Genomic DNA, 27,612 nt, shown 5'->3' with positions numbered 1-27,612 from the left:
CTAATAGATGTGTATTCCGTTTTCAACATCTTCTGTTTTCCTTCTCTGTGTTCAGGGACAGTGATGACTAGAAACTGTATGCAATCTTGCATTTAGCTGAGGACAGATTTTCCAAGAAAATAGGAACCCATGAATTTAAATGCAGTATGAACACTAACAGTCTTCTGTTTGAAGTTCAGCTTTAATGGCTGACTCTTATGATCAAACTTCTTTAAGTAAAAGTAGAAATAGGTATAATTTTCAGACAGCTTATCACAGCTCTATGTTTGCCAGCTAACCACGGATTAATGAAGACTGTGGACCATTAAAATCATTTTCTTGCAGGATTATTTGTTCTGACAATACTGGTCAAGTACTGTATAATCATTCTAAAATGGCGCTGGGTCCTGTGTAGCTCAGTTGTTAGAACATAGTGCCTGCTATGACATGGATGTGGGTTACATTTCCACTGGGATTTCAATAGAAAACTAAGGTTTACTACTAAAAGTTGTTTTGGATTAGAACATCTGCTGTGAATGTAATTTAACTTCAGTCACTCCAATATCATGCTGTTATTCATTTTTGATTCCACATTCAGTTTCACATTGGTTATAGATATGTTGAAAATTAAAAGTATAATAAATAGATAGGAAAATGAATAAGGGTTCATCATGTGTACAGTGTCACGGCTTCAGGGTTTGAGGAGCAAGGAGGAGCAGGAGAAGGCGTGGTGGAAGGATATTTAATAGTATCCACTCGAAAATATACAGCATAAGCTTAACAAAGCGTAGCACAGCTCTAAACACAGGTAGAGACAATCACACACAAAGACAGGGGGAGCAGAGGGAACATATATACCGGGGGAAACAGCGATGATGAGGAACAGGTGCACTAAACGAGACACAGTTGAAATGTATGATGAGACGGTGGTGTCAGAAAGCCGGTGACGTCGACCGCTGGGGCCCGCCCGCTGCAGGGGGAGGTGAACCAGCAGAGTTGTCACAAAAGTTAAAATAATTTTTGGGCCCATTCATACTATCAGAAATAAACAAGGAAACACCCCTTTCATGAAGAAGTCTTATTTGTATATTTATTCAACATTGATGTCCAAAGTTATGATTGCAAAAACCTTTATAAATGTATTGTTACCACAGCCAAGAAGCAAATACATTAAAACATGATATGAAAAGGCCATGATAAATAAATGCTAAAAGCTCCATGCAGCTGGATGAAGGATTCAGAGGAGGAGCTCATTCAGAACACTGGTCTCTCCTCAGTGTCTCAGAGAGAGGAGACTGGGAGCCCTGGGTGGCCTCACAGGTCACAGAGCCCACCTTCCTCCACTGGTCCCCAGGGAGGGTCAGCGTGCTGCTCCAGCTGTAGAGGCCATTCTTGTCCAGGACCCCGGGGCTCCCTGTCACCTCCCGGGTGGTGCTGACTCCATCTACCTTCCAGTTCAGACTCCAGCCTGAGGGGAAGCCCTTGTTAGCCAGACACATGAGTGGCCTTTCCCTGCTGCAGCTCCACACTGGAGGGGGGGGAAGGACTGTCAGGGTGGGACGGACGTCACCTAAAAGACAGGAAGTTAGAGAGAGACGACTGAATGAACAGACTTAGAAAACCATAATGATGCAACAGTTAACTTCAGTTATAAATTATTATTTAAAATGTTCATCAGTTTGTTTCTGTTCCTCAAACAGACTATTTAGTTGTTCTGTCACTCTTTCATTTCCCTTTGTGTCACTACCGAAGCATTTAACTACATGAATAGACTGAAAATAGATTAAACTATTTCAGCATAATTCTCTCTTTCAAACTACAGTTCATTATGAATATTCATTATTTTAGAAGACATTGCACAAAATATATTTAAAATTCTTGTTTAATTATTAGAATATCTGTTAAAAATAAGAATGCTGATTATTTATGTTCTGGTTGACTGTAACAATACAACTATAAAATTAGAAGACAGATTAAATCATTGGACTGTTTTTCTGACTATTAAAGGATTACGAGTACATTTATATTGCCATTTGACTATATTGCAATTCAGAGCAGGACTTTGCAAGATTGCATTATTGCAATAGATGGGAAAATCTGAGGAAAGTATAAACAAAGTACCACTTTGCAGCATTAAGTCAATTTTAGTTGATTAGATTATAAAAATCCAATATATATCAAGATAAAATAAATGTTATCATACTATCTCCATCCAAGCACCGAGCACAAAACACACAAAAGCAAAGGGCTGACTAAAGCAGCAAAAACGACAATATGCAATGGCACAAGTACTTACAAACAACGGCAACACACACAACATCCAAACACGACAAGAACAATGAGCCACAATGTGGGGAGCAGAGGGGAAACATATATACACATACAAATTAGCTCGATTGGGACCTGGTGTGGAAGATTGGAAACATGTGACAGTCCGGGATGTGTTCGTGAGATATGGGAACTTGTGATAATATGGCACGGTGGCGCTGCTGCTCACCGCACCATGACAACAACTGTCATGACACTACTCTGTGTTGGTCTCTGTACTTGTACTTGTTTTATCATTATGCTTGTGTCCATATATACAATTAAACCTGAAATAACTGTTATGCTAACGACTGACGAGTAATACTTGATAAATTGCAAACATTCTCCATCTTCCACAATTTGGCACCCCAGATGGGCCGTCAATATCTCCATGGCAACAGTGTCCGTTTTACAACTCTCTCAGGCTGTCTGAACTACATGCACCATAAAGTGAAGCCTTTTGATTTTCTGCAGTAGTTAATATCAATCTGTTTGGAGAGTTGCATTATTCACACCGAACTGGGAGTGACAAAGTCGATTTATTCAAGCAAAATTAACAGTCGATCATGGATGTTACATTTGTTGTTTCATTGTAATATTGTATTGTACAAGATGAAATATATAGAAAACCCTTCGATAAAAGTTAAAGAACAAAGAAAGAGATGAGATTAGAAACTGAGATGAAACAGTTGATGTAACTCTGTAATTGATGTGACAACATGCTATATGATTTGGAGTAATGATCATTTACAGAGATACCAAAACTTAAATTAGTATAGCCTATCTGAGATTTCCAAGATTCTGTTTGTAAGGGAATAACTACTGTAATTCAAGATTCCCAAGAACCTATAAGAGGGAAATTATAACCATTTGAAGGTGAACCGACTGGTTCTCAACTGTTACTAAGGTGTTAGAGTCCACCTCGGGTGGTTACAGTCCCCCTTGCATGACAGGTGTGTGGAACAAAACGTTTTGGGTCACATTACTCCCTTTGGTGGGTTGCAGTAGCGGCGTCTGGAGAATCCCTATAGCCAAGCCAAGGCCGGTCCTAAGGGAATCTTTAAGAAAAATCTGTTATATCCAAGATGCATTAGGTGAGCAGCAAAAGAAAATATCTACACTGTTAACAGAAGTTTGAATGGCCGGCATTGAATGCTCAACGCAGTGAGGCTTGGGATTGTGTGTGTATTGAAGAACTTACATAACTGTCATGGGGAAATCCATGTGTGAAACCATGGCAAGTACACCACTGTACTTGTTTTATTGCTATGATCTGTGTTCTGTTAGAAAACTGTAGCAACAGGCAGATACCAAAGACAGCTATATTTGGGAGCATATGGAACTTTTTCTAAGACACTTCAAGCACTGACACCGCCATAGCAAATTATATGCCAAGTATGCTGGTGATTTTCACTTAATCTTGCCTATTTGAAGATATTTGGAAAGTTATTATTGTCCTATTGTCCTTATTTTAGAGATATAGATCTTTTTAAGTAAGTGATTAAAAACATTGTAACGTTTAGGGTAGAACAGGATCCAAGCGCGAACACGATGTGCAAAGAAAAGGCTTTTAATCAGGGAAAAAACACAAGGAACCAAAAACACACAAGGAACAGTCAGGCAGGAAAACCAAGGACTGGTGGAGGGGACAGACATAAATGAAGCATACAACACAATGACTGACAAAGTTAACAGAAGAGGGCAAACTATAGGGAGCTAACGAGAACTAAACGACAAACAGGTGAAACCTATCAGGACCAAAAAATCTAACTAATTATCACAAAAAGCTAACCTTATCACATCTACTCCAAGCCTGGGCAGTCTTGGTCACTCAGATTTAGGCCATTTAAATAAAAATAAAAATATATATATATTAAAAAGGGTAAACGTACGGGTCCATATGCTTAACTCTCCTGGTACACGTATTACTCTACAGGTTGGCGACTTATCAAATGCCCCGCACGTACAGGTGGTAACTACAGGGTGTCCGTAGGTCCGTGGCAGACAAAGCTGCGAAGGAGGCTGCTCAGATGTCTCTTATTGGTGCTGTAACTCGTTCTGCTACTAAACATTTCATTGTCCATGTTACACTGTTGACCATATCCGTGACCTGCAGACCGCTGTCGCCGAGGCTGACAAACAAACCTTGGTGAAAGCCGGCAAACGGTATTGCTTGGTAATAGACAAACTTCAAAGTTGGGTGGTGTTCAGAATCCCAGGAGGAAGACAAATTCAAGCACAGAGCGCTGGTTCAATAGAGGCAACCGTCTCATCTCATTTTCATCCGCTTATCCGGTATCGGGTCGCGGGGGCAGCAGCTCCAGCAGGGGACCCCAAATTTCCCTTTCCCAAGCCACATTTGCCAGCTCTGACTGGGGGATCCCAAAGCGTTCCCAGGACAGTGTCGAAATATAATCTCTCCACCTAGTCCTGGACCTACCCCGAGGTCTCTTCCCAGTTGGACGTGCCTGGAACACCTCCATTGGGGAGATGTCCTGGGAGCATCCTTACCAGATGCCTGAACCACCTCAACTGGCTCCTTTCGATACAAAGGACCAGCGGCTCTACTCTGAGTTCCTCATGGATGGCTGAGCTTCTCTATCCCTAAGGGAGAAGCCAGCCACCCTTCTGTGAAAACCCATTTCAGCCGCTTTTACTCGCGATCTAGAGGCAACCGTACAAAACGTTAATACAAGAGAATGGTCAGTCAAAACAGGCAATGGTCAAAACCAGGAGAGTCCAACCAGCGTAGGCGAAGGTACAGGAGGAGTAAGGCGATGCTCGTGGTCAGAGAACTGGCTGAAGGTCGGGGTCAGGATCTCTGTAGCGAAGGCACAAGAGGATTAGGCAGAAACGTGGTCAGTGAGGGAGGACAAAGGCAATTCGGTACACGGAAGACAAACTGTAAACCGCTACGCTCAGGACTGGAGCTGGACTGCAAAATAATATCTCGCGAGGTCTGAAGGGAACTAAATAGCGGTGCTGATGGATAACAGGTGAGTGAACAGGTGACTAGAATTCCAGTGATTGGGATCTGTGGAGCGATGTTGCGGTTGCCGGTTTGGTGTTGCTGCTGTGGGAGCAAGCCGGTACGTGGCGTCACAGGTGGAAGCTTTTCCAACACAAAACAATGATGCAAAGACTGTTGTGAAATGTTTAATGAGAGAGGTCATACCAAGGTTTGGGGTACCAGAAATTCTTCCATCTGATCAAGGGAACTGACGAAGTATCTGTAAACCGGTTGTTCCCAATTTAGGTAAAATATTCTCTACTGTCTCTATAAGAAAAACGGATGATTAAATAAACAATGGAATGGTCTGCTATATTGACAGTAAGCTGGATATTTTGATTTTATTTGACTTCTGTGATTTAAAATGCTGCAATATAAACATGCTGGTTTAAACTAATTAGAAAGGCATTTCTGTATGTGTTTACAAATCCAGACGTGCAGACCCAATGTTAAACCCCACGTCATCACAAATGCCTTTAGGTGAGGTCATTCGGGTACATAAAACATACTTAGATCTTAGAGTTGTAGTAACAATGTATTTCTCCCCTCAGCGTGGAGAGAGGGGTGTCCACATGACATACGTTTGATTGGTCAGTATGTGGGTGAAAAATGGGGGAGAAGAACTTTGTTAACTAATATATAGAAGAATGAGGTGGAGTAGGAGTTATCAGGTCTATGATAAACTGAAGCAGTTGTGAGGAATTTGTGGTATCTGTTTGGGTGATAGGATAATGTATGGTGTGATAAGGTGACTCATTTAGCAGTTTCTCATATTTTAATTGGCAAGCTAGCCAGGAGACTGTTGTTTTTGTCTTTTATTTTGTTCCTAAATGACCCAGTCTGGTTCAGAAAGTGTTGTTTGTTTTTAGTTGCCAGTATGGGTTAGATAGGCTCTAAAAAAACATGAATTTTCTTCAAGCAGTCTCCTCAATCAGAACATATACCAATTGGATAGGATTTTGAATTGTTGCCTGGAGTATTTTAGAAGGTACGTATTTGAGTCATGATCTTAAGTGAGCCTATTTTGCATTGATACCAACTTTTCATGTTACACATCTACAGTTAAATGACCAAAGGGATATTTATATTTAATGAAAAAAAATATTTTAAAATCAAAGTAAAAAATAGGAGAGGTGGGTGACAGACTATGTTACATACAACAGAGGATCCAAGGAGAGGTGGGTGACAGACTATGTTACATAACACAGAGGGTCCAAGGAGTGGTGGGTGACAGACTATGTTACATACAACAGAGGGTCCAAGGAGAGGTGGGTGACAGACTATGTTACATACAACAGAGGGTCCAAGGAGAGGTGGGTGACAGACTATGTTACATACAACAGAGGGTCCAAGGAGAGGTGGGTGACAGACTATGTTACATACAACAGAGGGTCCAAGGCTGGACCATTGACATCAGCCAGGAGCTGAACTCTATGAAAGAGAGGTAACCATCTGGACTGACTCATAGGAACAGGGACTCTCGACTACGGGACTTTGGGGTCATAGGGGGGTACAGCATAGGCAGTAGTGGACACACATCAAATGTGGGACACCAAAATGGCTGCCAACATCACAAGATGGAAACAGTAACATCAATAAGGCTTTAAAGCACCGCAGTTTTCCCAAGGAACAAGTAGGAAGGTTGGATGAATGGAGAGGACCATGCAACACAACAGACTCCAACACCAGCCAGGAGCCAATCGTCAGGACAAGGGGAGATCAGGGAGCAGAAGGGAGTTGGACTTTCATTTCTTAATTATTTTATTAGTATTTTTAATCAGGGTCTTAGCAATTCACTGGCAAAACCCTATTTCATTTCTTTATTGGTTATTTCTTCATTATTATTATTCTTTTAGCAAATTTTGGTCTTTTGTATTTTGGCCGTATATTTGTATTTTTGCTTTGTAAAACAATACCCATATAGCATCAAAAGACCAGTCTTTATTTATGTTGATATTTGTAACTTATTATCCATAAAAAATATATAGAGAGAAGTCTTAAATCTTTGATAATTACACAAAAAAACACGTTTTTGTTTGTTCACATTTTATATATTTTCTAAATGTGTCATCGTCTGAAGAAATTGTAAAACCCTTGTGATAATTTTACACAACTCAGGTATTTCATTGTAACATTCAGTCCCACCTTTTAATTATTAGTTGAGTAATATGTTTAGTATAATTTATTTGTATTTTTAGTATTGCAGTAGCCTTTATATTAGGAGAATAAGTAAACTGATGCAATGTTTTGTCTTCTCCTTTCTCCTGTAAGGACTGTGTGACAGACCTCTAGCTCAATGCAAAGACACGAATTGGGAACAATCATGGGAAGTGAAACCTCTCTTTCCCTTTGGTACCTTCTGAGTTCCAGAACCAGATTCTTGGCATAACAAACATTTTACTGGGGAAAAGGCAGAAGGCCTGACCTCTTTGTTGTGTCTGGAACACATCTCCAATCAACGGAGAGACAGAACAACACAACTTGAAATTGAACCTTGAGCCTTGTGCCCAACAGCAACAGATCTGAGGCACAGAGTGGCTCGCTATAGAAGGAGATGAGACTGTTTCTACAGCATCAAGATCAAGGCAGAGAGGCCTTTGTGTCGATAAGTCAACGGACAAGAACAACAACAGGACAATGTGCCAGGTGAAGGGAGAAGACTAGGGAGGAACTTCACACTTACATTTAGACTTTGACATGCATTGGTACAGAGGTTGTTATACTAGATCAAAGTGGAGCGGGAGGTCAAAACATGTAACTAAAATGTATTAGCTAAATTAATTTTCAAAAGCTAGAATTGGTATGGGAGTTGTAAAGATTCACTGAATGCCTGAAAGAAACGTCTACTGGAGGAAATGGAAGGATTCCATTGGGAGGCATGAAAACGGTCCTGCTGACCAGGAAAACCATGTAAAACGTAACTGATCCGGGTTCCAGCGAAGGAAGCAACAACTAACAGGTCACTGCAGTTGTCCCGAATGGACGACAAGACAGATCTACGTCTCAAGGAAAGACACCTGGATCCAGGCCAGCCAACATTTACCAGATCAGAACAACATTCCAGCTCTAGGAAGTACGAACATCAGAGGACCCACCAACCCAAACAACCAGACAACTCAGAGGGCCTCATCAGCGATGAAAGGGAGAACCGGACATTATCATTAGTAACTGCCCTCACAACACCCACTAGAAGCTGAAACACACACTCCACACTGAGTTCATTGAAGAAGGGGAAAGACCGAATGGGAAAAGCATATAATTTTAACTGACATTAGTCAACAACAACAAAAGATTTGTTAAAATGTAATTTTTTGATAACATCCCAAGCATGGCTGCAACAGAGTATGTATAGATGACAACTTAGACTTCCCTCATTGGTTTTACTCAGTGTAAAGGTCTATTACCATCACTGAAAAAAGGAGAGAAAACAACAGGGATAAATTAACTTTAGTAAAAATGTCATTTTGTGAATGAGAGAAGGGAGAACGGGTTATTCTATGTCTGCTAATGATTCTTCTATGCTTGTGTTGCAGAACTGACATCCACAGATACACCCCTGATCAGTTTAATATATTAATGTGAAAACAATCTAATATTTGATCTGTAACCTTGAGGAAAACCTTCACTCTGCCTGTTTCATACCCACTGATTCTTACTTACAAGGCCAAACTTTCCAGGGTATGTAAACTTTTAATCAGGGCCATTTGGGTGATTTCTGTTATCATTATGATTGTTAAAGGAGCCAAACAACTAAGAGATCATGAATGTCTTCCTATGATCACTATCCTTAAATAAGACATTTACCAATCAAAGACATTTCCCAATCAATGCAAAAATGTCAAAAATGTTGCCAGGCTATCCAAACTTATGAGCACAACTTGTGTTAACCCCTAAGGGACTGTAAGGATCTGTTCTGTTTGGTTTGTCTTTGTGAATGTAGACTGTTGTGTTTGGTTTTTGCCTTTTGTTCTGGTATTCACCCTGTCCTTGTCTTCATTGTTTCCACCTGGGCCTTGTTTGCGCCCTCGTTGTGTCCCTATTTAAGGTCCTCCTGCCCTGGTGTTTCTTGTTGGTCATTGTGCTCAGTGTATATGATGTTGATGGGTCCTGTTCCTGCAGTTCGGTCCCTTTTATTTTTGTACTTTGAGTTCATTAAACACCCTTTTGCCTTTTTGGAATCCTCTACGCCTGTGTCCCCCTTCCCATGCTCAACAGTGACAGCAACGGTAGGAGTCAGTGACCCCACCTTGTCAGAAATCACCTCCAGTCCCGTTCAAAATGACTTTAAAGAGTTTCTGGGGTGGGTGCTCTGCTCACTCTCATTTAATAGGCAATAAAATAGGTGCCAGTGTATCACTACTGTCTTCACTGTTATGCAAATTGAGGTTTTGCATATCTGTCATGTCTCACTGCTCCACACACTTAAAGAGTCCAGTGTTGATCAGTGACTGTTCAGTCCTTTCAGAGACACTGACACACAGTACAATGATGATGATGTCACTGATTCTACTGGGGACCCTGGGGCTCCTTGTTCAGGGTAAGAGACACTTTGACCAACTTAGATTCATTCATCATGGGACTTGGTTCACACAGATACATTATTAATGATGTATTTGGATAATAGGTGTTTACATTTGGACATTAGGGGATTTTTAATTGGTAGAAATTCAAACATATGATAACCAGTTTTTCACATTTATTTTATTTTTCAGAATCTTCAGCAGATATAATCCTGACCCAATCTCCTAAATCTCGGTCTGTTAGTCCAGGAGAGACTGTGTCCATCAGCTGTTCAACCAGTACAAGTGTTGGTTCTTATCTCAGCTGGTACCTGCAAAAACCTGGAGAAGCTCCTAAACTTCTAGTTTATTATGCTACAACCCGTCAGTCAGGGATTCCAGATCGTTTCAGTGGGAGTGGATCTGGTTCTCAATTCACTCTGACCATCAGTGGAATCCAGGGTGAAGATGCAGGAGATTATTACTGTCTGCAGGGTGACAGCTTCCCGTTCACACAGTGTTAGAGCATCGTACAAAAACCTCCCTCTGTTAAAGAGGAACTGCTCTGAATCAAAACCTACAACCTACTGTACAAAGATAATAATTAATCATTTTCCTGGTAATGTCTGTTAAAAAAACTAAAAGTTATGACAGTCAGTGAGTAGATTTTCAAAGTCATCACTGTTTTCACACGACAATTAGCTGAAATCCAATATTATGATGTGTTGTTTATTCCACATTGAGTTTGTTAGTTATCAGTTTGGCCATCTGGAGAAAACAAACTTATTCATCTCCCCAAATATTTATTATACTTTTCCTTTTCAACCTGTCTATACCATCCAATCCTGAAGGAGTGACTGAAGGTTAAATTACATTCACAGCAGATGTTCTAATCCAAAACTACTTTTAGTAGTAAATGCATACAGCTTGAATTATAATCCCAGTGGAAATGTAACCCACAACCATGTCATAGCAAGCACTGTGTTCTAACAACTGAGTTACCCAGCTCCACTTTAAAATAACAATTATACAGGAGTACTGTATAATAATAAGTCACAAATAAGTGTACATGTTATGTAGGATCATCATTTGACCAGTTTTGCCACTGCAAAATAATCCTGTGAGAAATGGATTTTCACTGTCCATTGTGTTCATTATTCCATGGTTAGGCAATATGCTGGCAAACATAGAGCTGTGGTACACTGTCTGAAAATTATACTTTTACTTTTTGTCATAAATGAATCCATTGAGGGTTCTCTGTAGCTCAGCTGGCAGAGGTGGGGGACTCGAGTCACATGACTTGACTCGAGTCTAACTCGAGTCACAATTTTCAGGACTTGTGACTTGCTTGATTAAAGTATGAAAATGACTTGACTTGACTTTGACTTGAGAACAAGTTACTTGAGACTTGACTTGACTTGAAGTGGAAGACTCGACAATGACTTGAACTTATAATAAACAAACAGCAATAAAATTATTTTACATGTTGTGACATCAGCACCACTAATCAGCGTATGTGCCTTTAACGCTGCACAATTCAAACCGCGCAAAACATGGCAGACAGTAACGTTAGTCGAGCTCCACAAATAGTATCATAATTTGACTATAACAGTGGCATAGCCTGAATTTTAATGTTGATGGGCATCTTAAAATGAGCGGGCATGTATATTATTACACGTAGGCCATAATGTCTGTATTAAATGTGGGCATTTTCAAGTGTTTGTGGACTGCGTGTGGAAACTAAAAAGCATTAACTTTATTGTATGAAAGGCTAACATGGAGGCGCCGATGTGATTAGCACCTAAACATTTCGAAGAGTTTTTTTTTTTACTCATACAGACAATAATAATTACATCGTAATTACATATTAGGCAGTTTTTCAGTCACAATAATTAGTTTATAAGGTTGTTGTTATTATTAGCCCTTATTACATGGATTGGCTGAATTCCAGTGCAGAATGTGTGTTATTTCTTGATAACAGACCGTTGCCATGAAAAACAGCGCGTTGCAATTGACGCAGCAGGATTCTAACCAGAGACGGAACGGACAATTTTCTTTAGAGGAAGCAATACAATCGTTTTGAAATCAAAAAATTCCTTTTGAAATCAATATTTTGTGTGAAATTATAGATTTATTTGGTAGGTAGCCATGTAATAAGCGGGATAAGGTATAGCGAGGCGGTTGTTATAGCGAATACAACCCCTTCAGGCTGATTCAAGATCCTTCCGCTTCGTCTCCCCAAAACATTGTACCGCGGAGGAGAAAAATATTTGATTTTGAAATCGAGCTTCCCACCGAGCGCACGTCAGAAACAGAGGACAGTGTGTGTGTGTGTTCATTTCTTTAGTACTTTGACTTGACTTGACTTTGAAACTTATAAGGACTCGACTTGACTTGCTTAGGGTGAACCCTTGACTTGACTTGACTTGATTTATCTGAACTGTGACTTGTGACTTGACTCGAGACTTGATGGTTTACACTTGAGACTTGCTTGGACTTGACCATGTGTGACTTGTCCCCATCTCTGTCAGCTGGTACAGCAAGGCACTTGGGAAACACATGATTTTGAGAGTCCCAAAAGTGTCTGTAGATTCTCTACAGTAAATGTACTGACTAATGGTAACATCTACTCACTCTAACTCTAACCTTATGCATTGTCCTATCACTAAGATTTTTTAATCTTACCCTAAACCTTCTAAACATAATCCTTAACTTACCCTTACTGTAGCAAGATTTGATTCCCATGAGGGGCCAGTTCTGACAGTTACTCTGGATTAGTGTGTCTGGTAAAAGGATTGTAGTTGAGTCACTAAGTCTCCAGGCCCAGATGAGTCCCAAATCCTCTGAGCTCAAGTTGAACTGGAGTTACTATAGCTATGTCTGTGTCTGGGTCGCGTCCTCATTTGTCAAAAGGCCAATTCCAGAAGTCTAGTTATTGGGTCATTGCCATTGCTATTGGATCACTGCCATTGCTTTATTTGAAAAATAAGTTTGGTAATGGACATTCTGTGAATATATTTGGATTCTCCTGTGATATTCCATGTTTAGAGTAACCTAATATTCACTGCATGTACATTATAAGGCAAACTTTACATTTCTGGATTAGATTGTTTAAATAATAATGTACATACTGATCCTTTCAGTAATATGTCATTGTTCATTTTATGTAACATTAATTCAAATAATTTATATTAAGTTCTAAGGATGTTTTTGTTTTGCTCAAGGAGACCCTCCCAATGGTTAAAAGGAGGCTGGCATGGACTGCACATCACAAGATATTGACCATGGAATCCTTATTGGTATTTATATATTTCTGACATTGTGCTACACTCTTTTCACCATCTACTCTAAAACAGTTACTTAAACGATATAAAACGTATTTCTTGTATTTTTCGACATGGTTAGCTACAGCTGTTCTTTAATCACTGGATGCTTAAATGACAGCTAACCTTTTCTAAAGATCTATGTCCCTGAAGAAGTCTCATGGGCCTATGTAGTAAATATAACTAGATGATACTGCACTCACTCTTGCTCGACCCAGAGGTCCCTGAGTGAGAGGGTTGTGAGCATAGAGAGAAAGTCTGACAATTCCTTCTTGCAGGTTATGAGCTTAAACGTATTGTAGATATTTTTCTATATTTGTGTTTTACTAGTCAGAAGTCAAACAATTAGGTTGCCAATATTAATATATATCGATGGGTTGGCAGGTAATGTATGTAAATTATTAAACACAACTGCATTTCCTGTGCTGCAGTGACATATTTAGCAGCAATATAGTATTTAAATTAAGATCCTTCAGTTTATTATACTTAAAAAGCATTGTGTATCCTGTGTAGCTCAGTTGTTAAACAAGGCACTTGCAACACAATAGTTTTGGGTTTGATTCCCATGAGGGGTCAGTACTGTAAGTCACTCTGGATGTCTGCTAATGATACCTTTGATCTGAGTTCCCAATATGAATATTATTCATGTGAAGTCTGGCTTTCCAACTCATGTTCATTTCTCTAATGAGACTCACAGCTGTCTGCACCCAGAGGATTTGAGGCTGGGACATTGTGACCTGTGAGGGTGAAACTCAGATTTGCATGAGCAGGATGACTGTAACGCTCCCATAGTAGAGCAGCACCAGATGTTCATCTGTCCCCAGAGACTTCTAGTGAGTTTAGAGCATGAGGCTTCAGTATTAGTATATCATGATAACCAGTGTGGGTTGTTCTTTAGCACACAGCTTCAATTTTAAAATATCATAATGACGGCCAGTGAGTTTAGAGAACCTGGTTTCTGCATCAGACGTTTTTATTAAGACATTAGTGAACTACAGAACATAATTGTTCATTGTATGAATCATTTTTGGCCCTGTTCATACTATCAGAAATAAACAAGGAAACACCCCTTTCATAAAGAAGTCTTATTTCTATTTTTATTCAACATTGATATCCAAAGTTATGATTGCAAAAACCTTTATCAATGTATTGTTACCACAGCCAAGAAGCAAATACATTAAAACATGATATGAAAAGGCCATGATAAATAAATGCTAAAAGCTCCATGCAGCTGGATGAAGTATTCAGAGGAGGAGCTCATTCAGAACACTGGTCTCTCCTCAGTGTCTCAGAGAGAGGAGACTGGGAGCCCTGGGTGGCCTCACAGGTCACAGAGCCCACCTTCCTCCACTGGTCCCCAGGGAGGGTCAGCGTGCTGCTCCAGCTGTAGAGGCCATTCTTGTCCAGGACCCCGGGGCTCCTCGTCACCTCCCGGGTGGTGCTGACTCCATCTACCTTCCAGTTCAGACTCCAGCCTGAGGGGAAGCCCTTGTTAGCCAGACACATGAGAGTGGCCTTTCCCTGCTGCAGCTCCACACTGGAGGGGGGAAGGACTGTCAGGGTGGGACGGACATCACCTAGAAGACAGGAAGTTAGAGAGAGACGACTGAATGAACAGACTTAGTAGACCATAATGATGCAACAGTTAACTTCAGTTATAAATTACTATTCAAAATGTTTATCAGTTTGTTTCTGTTCCTCAAACAGACTATTTAGTTGTTCCGTCACTCTTTCATTTCCTTTTGTGTCGCTACCGAAGCATTTGACTACATGAATAGACTGAAAATAGATTAATCTAACTATTTCAGCATAATTCTTCCTCTTTTAAACTACATTTCATTATGAATATTCATTATTTTAGAAGACATTGCAAAAAATATATTTACAATTCTTTAATTATTAGAATATTTCTGGTAATAATGACTGTAACAATACAACTATAAAATTATAGGACAGGTTAAATCATTTGACTGTTTTCCTGACTATGAAAGGATTATGAGTACATTTATACTGCCATTTGACTATATTCCAATTCAGAGCAGGACTTTGCAAGATCGCATTATTGCAGTAGACGGTAAATTATGAAGAAAATAAAAAGTACAAGTACAACCTTGCAGCAGTAAAAGTCGATTTTAGTTTATTTAATTATAAAAATCCAATAAAAATCAAGAAGATAAAATACATGTTATCATTCTATCTCATTAATCTTAATCATGAAAGGTTTTGTATTAAAACAGTTGACTGTTTCTGTTATTATTGAAAGAAAATGATTAAGTTTAACATATTTTGTTAGATTCCTAGGAACAGTTGGTCTTTGATTTGAAACAGAGTTTCTTAACTACACATTCAACAAGGTTTTAAACAAAAGTATGTTCTGCTTTAATCAGATATTGACTTCTATGAAGAGAATAACTATTTTACAAACAAAATGTAATAATGCATCATTTTAAGTGGTTTTTCATTTTACAAGAGTTTTAGTGATTCTGAATGCATAAAATATATCAATAATAAATCAAATATTTAACAAAGTACACTAATATATATTGAATTATTAGATATAATATGGGTAAGTACTTACTTCCAATGTCCAGTCTAGTGCCTCCACCAAAAGTGTACCACAGTGATACAAAGTCATTCAGTGGCCGTACAAAAACCTCTGACACTACAGACACAACTCTGCCACTTTGAAAAGCTAAATTTAGCCAAACCTCTCAGTTTTACACACTTGTAGGAAATACTCACTGAAAACACTGTTAGATACATTAAATATCATTAATTTAAACTTACATTTTACAATTCTCAAGACAAATAAAGGACTCACAAAGTCTCCTTAATAACTGCTTTTCTACTTTTAATTTGAGGAAGTTTTATTGTAAGTGAAGACTTACTACAACACACAGTTTGGTTCCTCCACCAGAAGTCCACCAGAGTTATTGAGTATCTTGCTGTACTAAAACCTCCAAACAGACACAGAGGGTAACAGAGACATTGAACTGCTAAATAACTCCTCATTACTCCTTTATCACTGATGCCCCCTATTGGTACACACTGGTACGTCTTAATAGCAGCAGTGGGGCTCCTGCTCCTTGTATTATAGAGATGAACAGGACTCTATTCCTTATGGAGAGAGCTGGGTTAGCAAAACCACCAATAGTAACATGCCCCTGCTGTTGTGTGTGAGCTTTCATCAAGTTGTCTGGTGAACCGACATTCTATGTTTACCTATGTCTCCTGGATCTATGTCTGTATGCAAACCTTGCATTCCCTAGGCTACATCATGGCAACAACAATTCTTTGTATCTCCTTTTTGAAAGTGCTGATGTCGTCACCTGTACAGATGAAAGGGAATATAAGTTTGAAACTTTGCTACGTAAAAAGAGAACACCTGTCATGATGCTTGTTCCCATATATACAATAAAACTGTTATGATAACGACTGAGGAGTAACACTTGATAAATTGCAAACATTCTCCATCTTCCACAATTCGGCACCCCAGATGGGCCTTCAATATCTCCATGGCAGCGGCTCTACTCTGATCTCCTCCCGGGTGACCGAGCTTCTCACCCTATCTCTAAGGGATCGCCCAGCCACCCTCCGGAGAAAGCTAATTTTGTCCGCCTGTATCTGGGATCTTGTCCTTTCGGTCATGACCCAAAGCTCATGACAATAGGTGAGAGTAGGAACGTAGATTGACTGGTAAATCTTCACCACGACAGACCGATACTTAGACCGCATTACTGCAGAAGCTGCACCGAGCCGTCTGTCAATCTCCCGTTCCATCCTTCCCTCACTTGTGAACAAGACCCCTAGATACTTAAACTCCTCCACTTGAGGCAAGCACTCTCCACCAACCTGAAGTGGGCAAGCCACCCTTTTCCGACTGAGGACCATGGCCTCGGATTTGGAGGTACTGATTCTCATCCCCACCGCTTCACACTCAGCTGCAAACCGTCCCAGTGCATGCTGAAGGTCCTGGTTTGAAGTGGCCAAAACGACAACATCATCCACAAAGAGCAGAGACGAAATCGTGTGTTCCCCAAACCTGACACCCTCCGGCCCCTGGCTGCGCCTAGAAATTCTGTCCATAAAAATGACTAACAGAAGGTGTGTGGATCAAAACGTTTTGGGTCACATTACCTCCATTGATGGGTTGCAGTAGCGGCGTCTGAAGAATCCCCAAGCCAAGGCCGGTCCTAAGGGAAAATGTATTAAGTAAAATCTGTTATATCCAAGATGCTTTAGGTGAGTAGCTAAAGAAAATCTCTACACTGATAACAGAAGTTAAGACACCTCAAGCACTGACACAGCCATAGCAATTTTTATGCCAAGTATGCTGGTGATTTTCACTTAATCTTTCCTATTTGAAAAGTTTTTATTGTGCTCTTATTTTAGAGATCTAGATCTTTTTAAATTAGTGATATTTAAAACATTGTAACGTTTAGAGTAGAACAGGATCCAAGCGCGAACACGAAGTGTAAATAAAATGCTTTTAATCAGGGAACAGAGGCAATAAAAAAAAACACAAGGAACAGTCAAGAAAACCAAGTACTGGTGGCGGATGAATGAAGCATACAACACAATAAATGACAGTTAACAGAAGAGGGCAAACTATATAGGGAGCTAACGAGAACTAAACCACAAACAGGTGAAACCTATCAGGACCAAAAGGGACAGGGCACAGTTAAATAACCAAACAAAAAATAGGCTGCGTACAAAACAGAAGCACAAAATGAAAAGGAACCAAACAGAACTTGGATAATATTGACAAGAAGCCATTTATTTGACTAATCAATCCTTGAAATTTTATTTGGAAGAATAATAAGATAAATTATCACAACTTTATCAATAAAGCTAACCTTATCACATCTAGTCCAAGCCTGGGCTGTCTTTGTCACTAGATCTAAATATAATTTAAAAAAAAGATACGATTAAAGTGGTACCAGGTCCATATGCTTAACTCTCCTGCTACACGTATTACTCTACAGGTTGGCGACTTATCAAATGCCCCGCACGTACAGGTGGTAACTACAGGGTGTCCGTAGGTCCGTGGCAGACAAAGCGGCGAAGGAGGCTGCTCAGATGTCTCTTATTGCTGCTGTAACTCGTTCTGCAACTAAGCATATCAATGTGTCCATGTTACACTGTTGACCATATCTTTGACCTGCAATAAAATTTCAATCAAATGTATTTATAAAGCCCTTTTTACAACAGAGTTGTCACAAAGTGCTTTACAGAGACACCCGGCCTTAAACCCCAAGGAGCAAACAACAGTAGCGCTGAATTTCACTGCAGACCTCTGTCGCCGAGGCTGACAAACAAACCTGGGTGACAGCCGGCAAACGCTATTGCTTGGTAATAAGACATATTTCCAAGTTGGGTGGTGTTCAGAATCCCAGGAGGCAGACATAGATTCAAGTGCAGAGCGCTGGTTTAATAGAGGCAACCGTACAAAACGTAAATCCGAGAGAAAGGTCCGTCAGAACAGGCAATGGTCAAAACCAGGAGAGTCCAACCAGTGTAGGTACAGGAAGAGTAAGGTGATGGTCGTGGTCAAGGAACAGGATGAAGGTTGAGGTCAGGATCTCTGTAGCGAAGGCACAAGAGGATTAGGCAGAAACTTGGTCAGTGAGGGAGGACAAAAGGCAATTCAGTACACGGAAGACAAACTGTAAACCGCTACGCTCAGGACTGGAGCTGGACTGCAAAATAATATCTCGCGAGGTCTGAATAGAACTAAATAGCGGTGCTGATGGATAACAGGTGAGTGAACAGGTGACTAGAATTCCGGTGATTGGGATCTGTGGAGCGATGTTGCGGTTGCCGGTTTGATGTTGCGGCTGAGGGTACGTGGCGTCACAGGTGGAAGCTTTTCCAAAACAAAACAATGATGCAAAGACTGTTGTGAAATGTTTAATGAGAGGTCAAGGTTTGTTGTACCAGAAATTCTTCCATCTGATCAAGGGAACTGAAGAAGTATCTGTAAACCGGTTGTTCCCAATTTAGGTAAAATATTCTCTACTGTCTCTATAAGAAAAACGGATGACTAAATAAACAATGGAATGGTCTGCTATATTGACAGTAAGCTGGATATTTTGATTTTATTTGACTTCTGTGATTTAAAATGCTGCAATATAAACATGCTGGTTTAAAAGGTGGGACTGAATGTTACAAAGAAATACCTGAATTGTGTAAAATTATCACAAGGGTTTTACAATTTCTTCAGACGATGACACATTTAGAAAAAATATAAAATGTGAACAAACAACATTTTTTTTTGTGTAATTATCAAAGATTTAAGACTTCTCTCTCTATATTTTTAATGGATAATAAGTTAAAAATATCAACATAAATAAAGACTGGGCTTTTGATGCTAAATGGGTATTGTTTTACAAAGCAAAAATACAAATAAACGGCCAAAATACAAAAGACCAAAATTGGCTAAAAGAATAATAATAGTGAAGAAATACCAAATAAAGAAATGTAAAAGGGTTTTGCCAGTGAATTGCTAAGACCCTGATTAAAAACACTAATAAAATAATTAAGAAATGAAAGTCCAACTCCCTTCTGCTCCCTGATCTCCCCTTGTCCTGACGATTGGCTCCTGGCTGGTGTTGGAGTCTGTTGTGTTGCATGGTCCTCTCCATTCATCCAACCTTCCTACTTGTTCCTTGGGAAAACTGCGGTGCTTTAAAGCCTTATTGATGTTACTGTTTCCCTCTTGTGATGTTGGCAGCCATTTTGGTGTCCCACATATGATGTGTGTCCACTACTGTCTATGCTGTACCCCCCTATGACCCCAAAGTCCCGTAGTCGAGAGTCCCTGTTCCTATGAGTCAGTCCAGATGGTTACCTCTCTTTCATAGAGTTCAGCTCCTGGCTGATGTCAATGATCCAGCCTTGGACCCTCTGTTGTATGTAACATAGTCTGTCACCCACCTCTCCTTGGACCCTCTGTTGTATGTAACATAGTCTGTCACCCACCTCTCCTTGGACCCTCTGTTGTATGTAACATAGTCTGTCACTCACCTCTCCTATTTTTTACTTAGATTTTTACGAAAATTGAAAAGGAAATTGAAGTATCCCTTTGGTCATTTAACTGTAGATGTGTAATGTGAAAAGTTGTTATCAATGCAAAATAGGCTTACTTAAGATCATGATTCAAATACGTACCTTCTACAATACTCCAGGCAACAATTGAAAATCCTATCCAATTGATATATGTTCTGATTGAGGAGACTGCTTGAAGAAAATGCACGTTTTTTTAGAGCCTATCTAACCCATACTGGCCAATAAAAACAAACAACACTTTCTGAACCAGACTGGGTCATTTAGGAACAAAATAAAAGACAAAAACAAACAGTCTCCTGGCTAGCTTGCCAATTAAAATATGAGAAACTGCTAAATGAGTCACCTTATCACACCATACATTATCCTATCACCCAAACAAATTCCTCACAACTGCTTCAGTTTATTATAGACCTGATTACTCCTACTCCACCTCATTCTTCTATATATTAGTTAACAAAGTTCTTCTCCCCCATTTTTCACTCACATACTGACCAATCAAACGTATGTCATGTGGACACCCCTCTCTCCACGCTGAGGGGAGAAATACATTGTTACTACAACTCCAAGATCTAATTTTGTTTTATGTACCCGAATGACCTCACCTAAAAGCATTTGTGACGACGAGGGGTTTAACATTGGGTCTGCATGTCTGGATTTGTAAATACATACAGAAATCCCTTCCTAATTAGTTTAACCCCTAAGGGACTGTAAGGTTCTGTTCTGTTTGGTTTGTCTTTGTGAATGTAGACTGTTGTGTTTGGTTTTTGCCTTTTGTTCTGGTATTCACCCTGTCCTTGTCTTCATTGTTTCCACCTGGGCCTTGTTTGCGCCCTCGTTGTGTCCCTATTTAAGGTCCTCCTGCCCTGGTGTTTCTTGTTGGTCATTGTCCTCAGTGTATGTGATGTTGATGGGTCCTGTTCCTGCAGTTCGGTCCCTTTTATTTTTGTACTTTGAGTTCATTAAACACCCTTTTGCCTTTTTGGAATCCTCTGCGCCTGTGTCCCCCTTCCCATGCTCAACAGTGACAGCAACGGTAGGAGTCAGTGACCCCACCTTGTCAGAAATCACCTCCAGTCCCGTTCAAAATGACTTTAAAGAGTTTCTGGGTTGGGGATGCTCTGCTCACTCTCGTTTAATAGGCAAAAAATAGTGTCAGTGTATCACTACTGTCTTCACTGTTATGCTAATAGGAGGTTTTGCATATCTGTCATGTCTCACTGCTCCACACACTTAAAGAGTCCAGTGTTGATCAGTGACTGTTCAGTCCTTTCAGAGACACTGACACACAGTACAATGATGATGATGTCACTGATTCTACTGGGGACCCTGGGGCTTCTTGTCCCAGAGGTCAGACTATTCAACCTGGTCTCAGAAGGAGGACGTAGACTATTTTACGTATATTTTGGACTATTAGCTGGACAATATTAAACTTGATCAATGGGTTGGCACAGAATTTATCTAAATCATAAAACACATTTGCATTTCCTGTAGTAACATATTTAGCAGCCACATAATAGTTAAATTAAGATCCTACAGTTGATTACACTTAAATGACATTGAGGATCCCATGGAACTGAATGGGTAAACAAGGCACTTGTAATACAATAGTTCTGGGTTTGATTCTGTTAGGGAAATGTCTGTAACCTGATAAAATATATTCTGAGTAAAGGACTGAGTCCCAATGTTTAAATGCATAGAGGAGTGTGGGAGAGGGGATCTGGGTTTTGTTCTAGGGGGCATTCTTGTTTGGCCACGAGTAGTTTTAGGGTTAATCATCTACCTATCAGTAGGTTGCTCAGATGCTTTAATTCCCCCTTAAGGGTTAAGAAAGTTAACCACATGAGGGAAGACACCATGTCCCTTGTGTCAAGCCCAGGACATGTGATAGAACAAAGGGTGTGTTTGGTTGACATGGGACAGAGGGGCAGCATCTTACCACACCCCCTTTTTCCATCCTTATATACTGATGCATTTCCTATACTGATTTAGAGATTATTCATTGTTACTTTGTAACCTGTGTATTCTCTCCTTGCAAGAATAAAACTGTTTATTGTGCATTTGAGTTTTCATCTGTCTTACCTACCATTTTCGTAAATAGTTTGGACTTTAGAAATTGCCATCACAATTCCCATGAGGGTTCATTACTGTAAGACATTCTGGATGTCTGCTAATGATACCTTTGATCTGAGATCCCAATATGAATATTATTAAGTGTGAAGTTCTGGCTTCCCAACTCATGTTCATTTCTCTAATGAGACTCACAACTGCCTGCACCCAGAGGATTTGAGGCTGGGACATTGTGACCTGTGAGGGTGAAACTCAGATTTGCATGAGCAGGATGACTGTAACACTCCCATAGCAGAGCAGCACCAGATGTTCATCTGTCCCCAGAGACTTCTAGTGAGTTTAGAGCATGGGGCATCAGTATTAGTATATCATGATAACCAGTGTGGGTTTTACTTTAGCACATACTACTTCAGTGATAGTATATGATCATAAAGACCACTGAGTTTAAAGATTGTTTTCTGTATCAGCTGTTTTTAGGAAGAACTTAGTGAACTACAGAACATAATTGTTCATTGTTTAAATAATTTCCAATTGTTGGGCTGTTCATACGTGCAGAAATAAACAAGGAAACTTAAACCATTCATAAATAAGTCTAATTTATATTTTATTCAATAGTGATATCAGGGAAGTGGGTATGATTGCAAAAACCTTTATAATTGTATGTTGCAACATAAAATAATTTTCAGCCAAGAAGCAAATACATTAAAACATGATATGAAAAGGCCATAAAAAATAAATGCTAAAAGCTCCATGCAGCTGGATGAAGGATTCAGAGGAGGAGCTCATTCAGAACACTGGTCTCTCCTCAGTGTCTCAGAGAGAGGAGACTGGGAGCCCTGGGTGGCCTCACAGGTCACAGAGCCCACCTTCCTCCACTGGTCCACAGGGAGGGTCAGCGTGCTGCTCCAGCTGTAGAGGCCATTCTTGTCCAGGACCCCGGGGCTCCCCGTCACCTCCCTGGTGGTGCTGACTCCATCTACCTTCCACTTCAGACTCCAGCCTGAGGGGAAGCCCTTGTTAGCCAGACACATGAGAGTGGCCTTTCCCTGCTGCAGCTCCACACTGGAGGGGGGAAGGACTGTCAGGGTGGGACGGACATCACCTAGACGACAGGAAGTTAGAGAGAGACGACTGAATGAACAGACATTTACATGTTAAAATAGTTTTAGTTTATTTTTGTGTTCATCTGTTGGTTTCTGTTCCTCAGACACTTTTTTCTTTGTCACTTTTTCATTTGCATTAATATATTAAATGAAAATAGATTTATTTATAATATTTCAGCAAACTTTTCGTTTTTGTAATTAGATCAAATAATAATCTGTGTTGTATGCTCATTTCAATATATTCATAAGAAAAGCAACAACATTGCACTGAAGGAATGTAACATGAATCTATCCTAAAACGCAAATGATTCGCACTCACATGTTTGGTTAAATGTGTATTTTTTAAATTGGATTTTACCCATTGAAAATAATATCTGATCAAACAAAATATGAAACAAAATGGCTAAATGAAACAGCACTGCAGCTATAAGGAGTTAATTTTTGTTAAACGTAATCACACATTTTATATTTAAACAATGATTAAAATATTATAGAGATGAATTAAAACATCATTTTCAGGCCAGGTTCTCCCTGCATCCACTCAAAAAAGCTTAAACTTCAATTTTTAACAAAGAGTACATTCCTAACTTTTTTAAGTGAAGACTGTATTGTGTTCTAAGGACATTGTCCTGTTAGAATATATTAAATATTCTGAATGCAGAAATCATGTTGATTCAAAAACATGATTTTTACAAATAGAGTTGCAACACTAACAAATATGTATTCATTTAAACATCTTTTTATCAACAGTTATCATATATTCTCTAGGCTAATTACTTACTTCCAATGTCCAGTCTAGTGCCTCCACCAAAAGTGAGCCACAGTGATACAAAGTCATTCAGTAGCCGTACAAAAACCTCTGACACTACAGACACTCTTTGAAAAGAGCTACATTTAGTCAAACCACAAAACAACTGCAAACAATAATTCTGTTTGGAAAAAAAATCTAAATAAAATTCACACCATATAAGTAATCTTTAATACATTAAATATTTTGTATACATTTACATTTTTCACTTCAAATTGTAAGTAAACACATCAAGTCTCCCAACAATATAGATCCTACATTTCTACTTTATTTCATGAAGTTGAAAGACTGTGCTTTGCATTTTCAATATCTGAAGTCAATATATAGATTAAAAGACTTTCTGCTAACATGCCACTTCTGTTCCTCAATCAAAGGTCCACCACAGTAATGTACTCACTGTACAATAACCTGCTCACAGACAATAAGGGGAATAGTAACAGAAACATGGAACTGATCAGTAAGGCCTCATTAATGCTTTATAACTGATGCCCCCTACTGGTTCACTCTGGAACTTCAGTAGATTGGGCATGTTCCTCAATGAACTTTCTACTACTGTGAACTATGCTGACATGTTTCATCATATTGTATCATCAAATCATACCATTACATTAAAAACAAGTAACTATACAATGTGTTTAATATTAATTGCTGTCCAGTGAGTTCACCACTTCCTATGACCTAATTGATGAATGGATTGTATACACAATAAACATGAAATGTACTGCTAATGTATAGAGACAATGAGAGATATGTATGTGTTAGTACTGATCATTAGGGCTGTTATGGTCATGTTATAGTGATCAGTGGTATGGACTGACCACTGTCTACTGGACTCAGGTGTGTTGGGGATAACTGGAGCTCCAGACAGTCTTCAGTCTTGTATCTGTGATGGTCAGATTTTTCATAATTATATTCCTGGCTCTCTATGTCTTTACAGCTGGACCAGGAAATGTAATGATGAAGTGGTATGCCTGTTCCCTTTTTTCTTCACATTTTCTCTGGTACATGATCCTCTGTTTCCTCAACAATACCTTTTCCCAAAACTCTGCAGGCTCTATTAGAAATTCTACTCAGATCTTGGACATTGCAGTCCAGCCTCTGTAGTTCAGATGGTGAAGTCTACTTATGTCAGTTGCTGGCGCATAATACATCCTGGACTGTATTCCTGCTGAGTTGGATTGTTGATCGTTTTTAGCGTTATGTCCATAGACAATTCCATAGACTTCCCAGGAAGGCGTTCCGGAGGCATCCGAAACAGATGCCCAAGCCACCTCAGCTGACCCCTCTGGATGTGGAGGGGCAGCGGCTCTACTCTGAGCTCCTCCCGGGTGACCAAGCTTTTCACCCTATCTCTAAGGGATCGCCCAGCCACCCTGCGGAGAAAGCTCATTTCGGCCGCCTGTTTCCGGGATATTGTCCTTTCGGTCATGACCCAAAGCTCATGACCATAGGTGAGAGTAGGAACATTGATTGACCGGTAAATCGAGAGCTTCGCCTTGCGGCTCAGCTCTTTCTTCACCACGACAAACCGATACATCGACCGCATTACTGCAGAAGCTGCACCGATCCTTCTGTCCAATAACTGAACACCGCTCGGGTTCAGATCAGGGGGGCCGTTCCTCCCAATCACGCCCCTCCAGGTGTTACTGTCGTTGCCCACGTGGGCGTTGAAGTCCCCCAGTAGAACAATGAAGTCCCCAGTCGGAGAACTTTCCAGCACCCCTCCCAGAGACTCAAAGAAGGTTGGGTAAACTCCAACACATGGCGGCAGAGCTGAGGAGCTATAAGCAAATCCACACCAGCCCGCCGCCTCTCACCATGGGCAACTCCAGAGTGGTGAAGAGTCCATCCTCTCTCAAGGAGTGTGGTTCCAGAGCCCAAGCCGTGCTTAGAGGTGATCCCGACTACCTCTAATCGGAACCTCTCAACCTCACGCACTAACTCAGGCTCCTTCCCCGCCAGCGAGGTGACATTCCACGTCCCTAGAGCCAGTTTCCGTGTCCAGAGATCGGGTTGTCTAGGCCCCTGCCTTCGACTGCCGCCCTGATCCTCTCCGCACCGGCCCCTTATGGTCCCTCCTGTGGGTGGTGAGCCCACGGGAAGGCGGCCCCACGTCGTAACCTTCGGGGTGAGCCTGGCCGGGCCCCATGGGGAAAGGCCCGGCCACCAGGCGCTCGCGTACGAGCCCCAACCCCGGACCTGGCTCTTTGGTGGGGCCCCGGCTGCGCCATACCGGGCGACGTCACGGACCTCAACATTTTTATCATCATTAAGGGGTTTTGTCAATATGTTATTTGTTGTTGATTCTATATGTCTGTACACATTATGGATCCTTTCTCATTACATCAATAATTAATTTTACTCTCCCTTTTCAATCTCTCTATGGCAGCTCTGAAAGGAACCCAAATGCAGACCGGATGAGTGAAGTGCAACAAAACCAGTTTATTATGAGCGGGGAAGATCGGGGAAGGAGAGCGGTAGATTGGAGGGCAGGAGCAGGTGCAGAGTAGTCCTGGGCAAGCAGGGGGGTTGGTACACAGACTGGCGGCAGAGGTACAGGCAGGGAGTAGGCAGAGTAGTAGTGGACAGGCAGGAGGTCGATACAGGAGCTGGTGATGGTCGTCAGGTGGACTCCTAAAGTCACAGGAAGACAAGGTAAGTAAAGACTAAATAGCAAAGTGTATATCTGGATTTCATTTGGCTGGGGCAACGTAACACATACGAATGAGGATCAACGATCCGGCAGGGACGGGTCGTCAGGGCTTCTCTGAAATACAGCCAAGCGGGAACAGGTGTGTGATAGGTAATAGGGAACAGCTGGTACCGCCTCTACTCCAAGGAGTGATGCCACGCCCCCTAATTCGTTGCCCCGACAACAGGAGAAACCAAAACAAGGCACCTCAAGGGAGGGAGGATATGACACTCTATACCCATACAATCCTCACAGAGTGACTGAAGGTTAAACTACATTCACATTTAGCAGACATTCTTATCCAAAACAACATTTTAAGTAATAAATGCATACAGTTTCTTTGGAAAACAGATTAATGTATCTGTGTATGTATGATCATAATTTGACCAGTTTTGACACTGCGAAATAATCCTGTGAGAAACAGATTTTAACAGTCTGCTGTGTTCATTAATCCGTGGTCAGGCAATAAGGTGGTGAACATAGAGCTGTGATACACTGTCTGAAAATTATACATTCATACTTTTACTTAAAGAGGTTTGATCATAAATTAAGCAATTGAGGGTTCTCTGTAACTCAGCTGGTAGAGCAAGGCACCTGGGTAATACTAGCTTTTGAGAGTCGCAAATGTGAAATTCTACAGAACAACAACATTAACTACCACAGCTTTGATACCCAAATATATATGGCCCTCGAACCATATGAGAACAGAGCACATCAATCCGGTTCTTATATCTTTGCATTGGCTTACAGTCAGTT

The 27,612-nt window shown here is 40.5% G+C and overlaps 1 pseudogene and 2 gene segments (V, D, J or C); all 3 read right to left on the bottom strand.

Annotated features, from left to right (window-relative positions):
* Positions 1–1,042: 1,042 nt before the first annotated feature.
* LOC117594985 lies at positions 1,043–4,791 on the bottom strand (annotated as a pseudogene).
* A 9,402-nt stretch (positions 4,792–14,193) lies between these two features.
* Positions 14,194–16,380, bottom strand: LOC117594984. The segment is given in 3 exon segments: positions 14,194–14,695; positions 15,697–15,780; positions 16,341–16,380. Coding segments are annotated over 3 exon segments (444 nt in total).
* A 6,460-nt stretch (positions 16,381–22,840) lies between these two features.
* Positions 22,841–24,693, bottom strand: LOC105010191. The segment is given in 4 exon segments: positions 22,841–23,355; positions 24,138–24,331; positions 24,562–24,572; positions 24,661–24,693. Coding segments are annotated over 4 exon segments (558 nt in total).
* Between the last annotated feature and the right edge of the window lie 2,919 nt (positions 24,694–27,612).

This window comes from Esox lucius, chromosome 10 (genome assembly GCF_011004845.1).
Source record: "Esox lucius isolate fEsoLuc1 chromosome 10, fEsoLuc1.pri, whole genome shotgun sequence".
Classification (NCBI taxonomy): domain Eukaryota; kingdom Metazoa; phylum Chordata; class Actinopteri; order Esociformes; family Esocidae; genus Esox; species Esox lucius.
The sequence above is the reverse complement of the archived record's forward strand: the minus strand, read 5'-3'. Positions and strand labels throughout refer to the sequence as shown.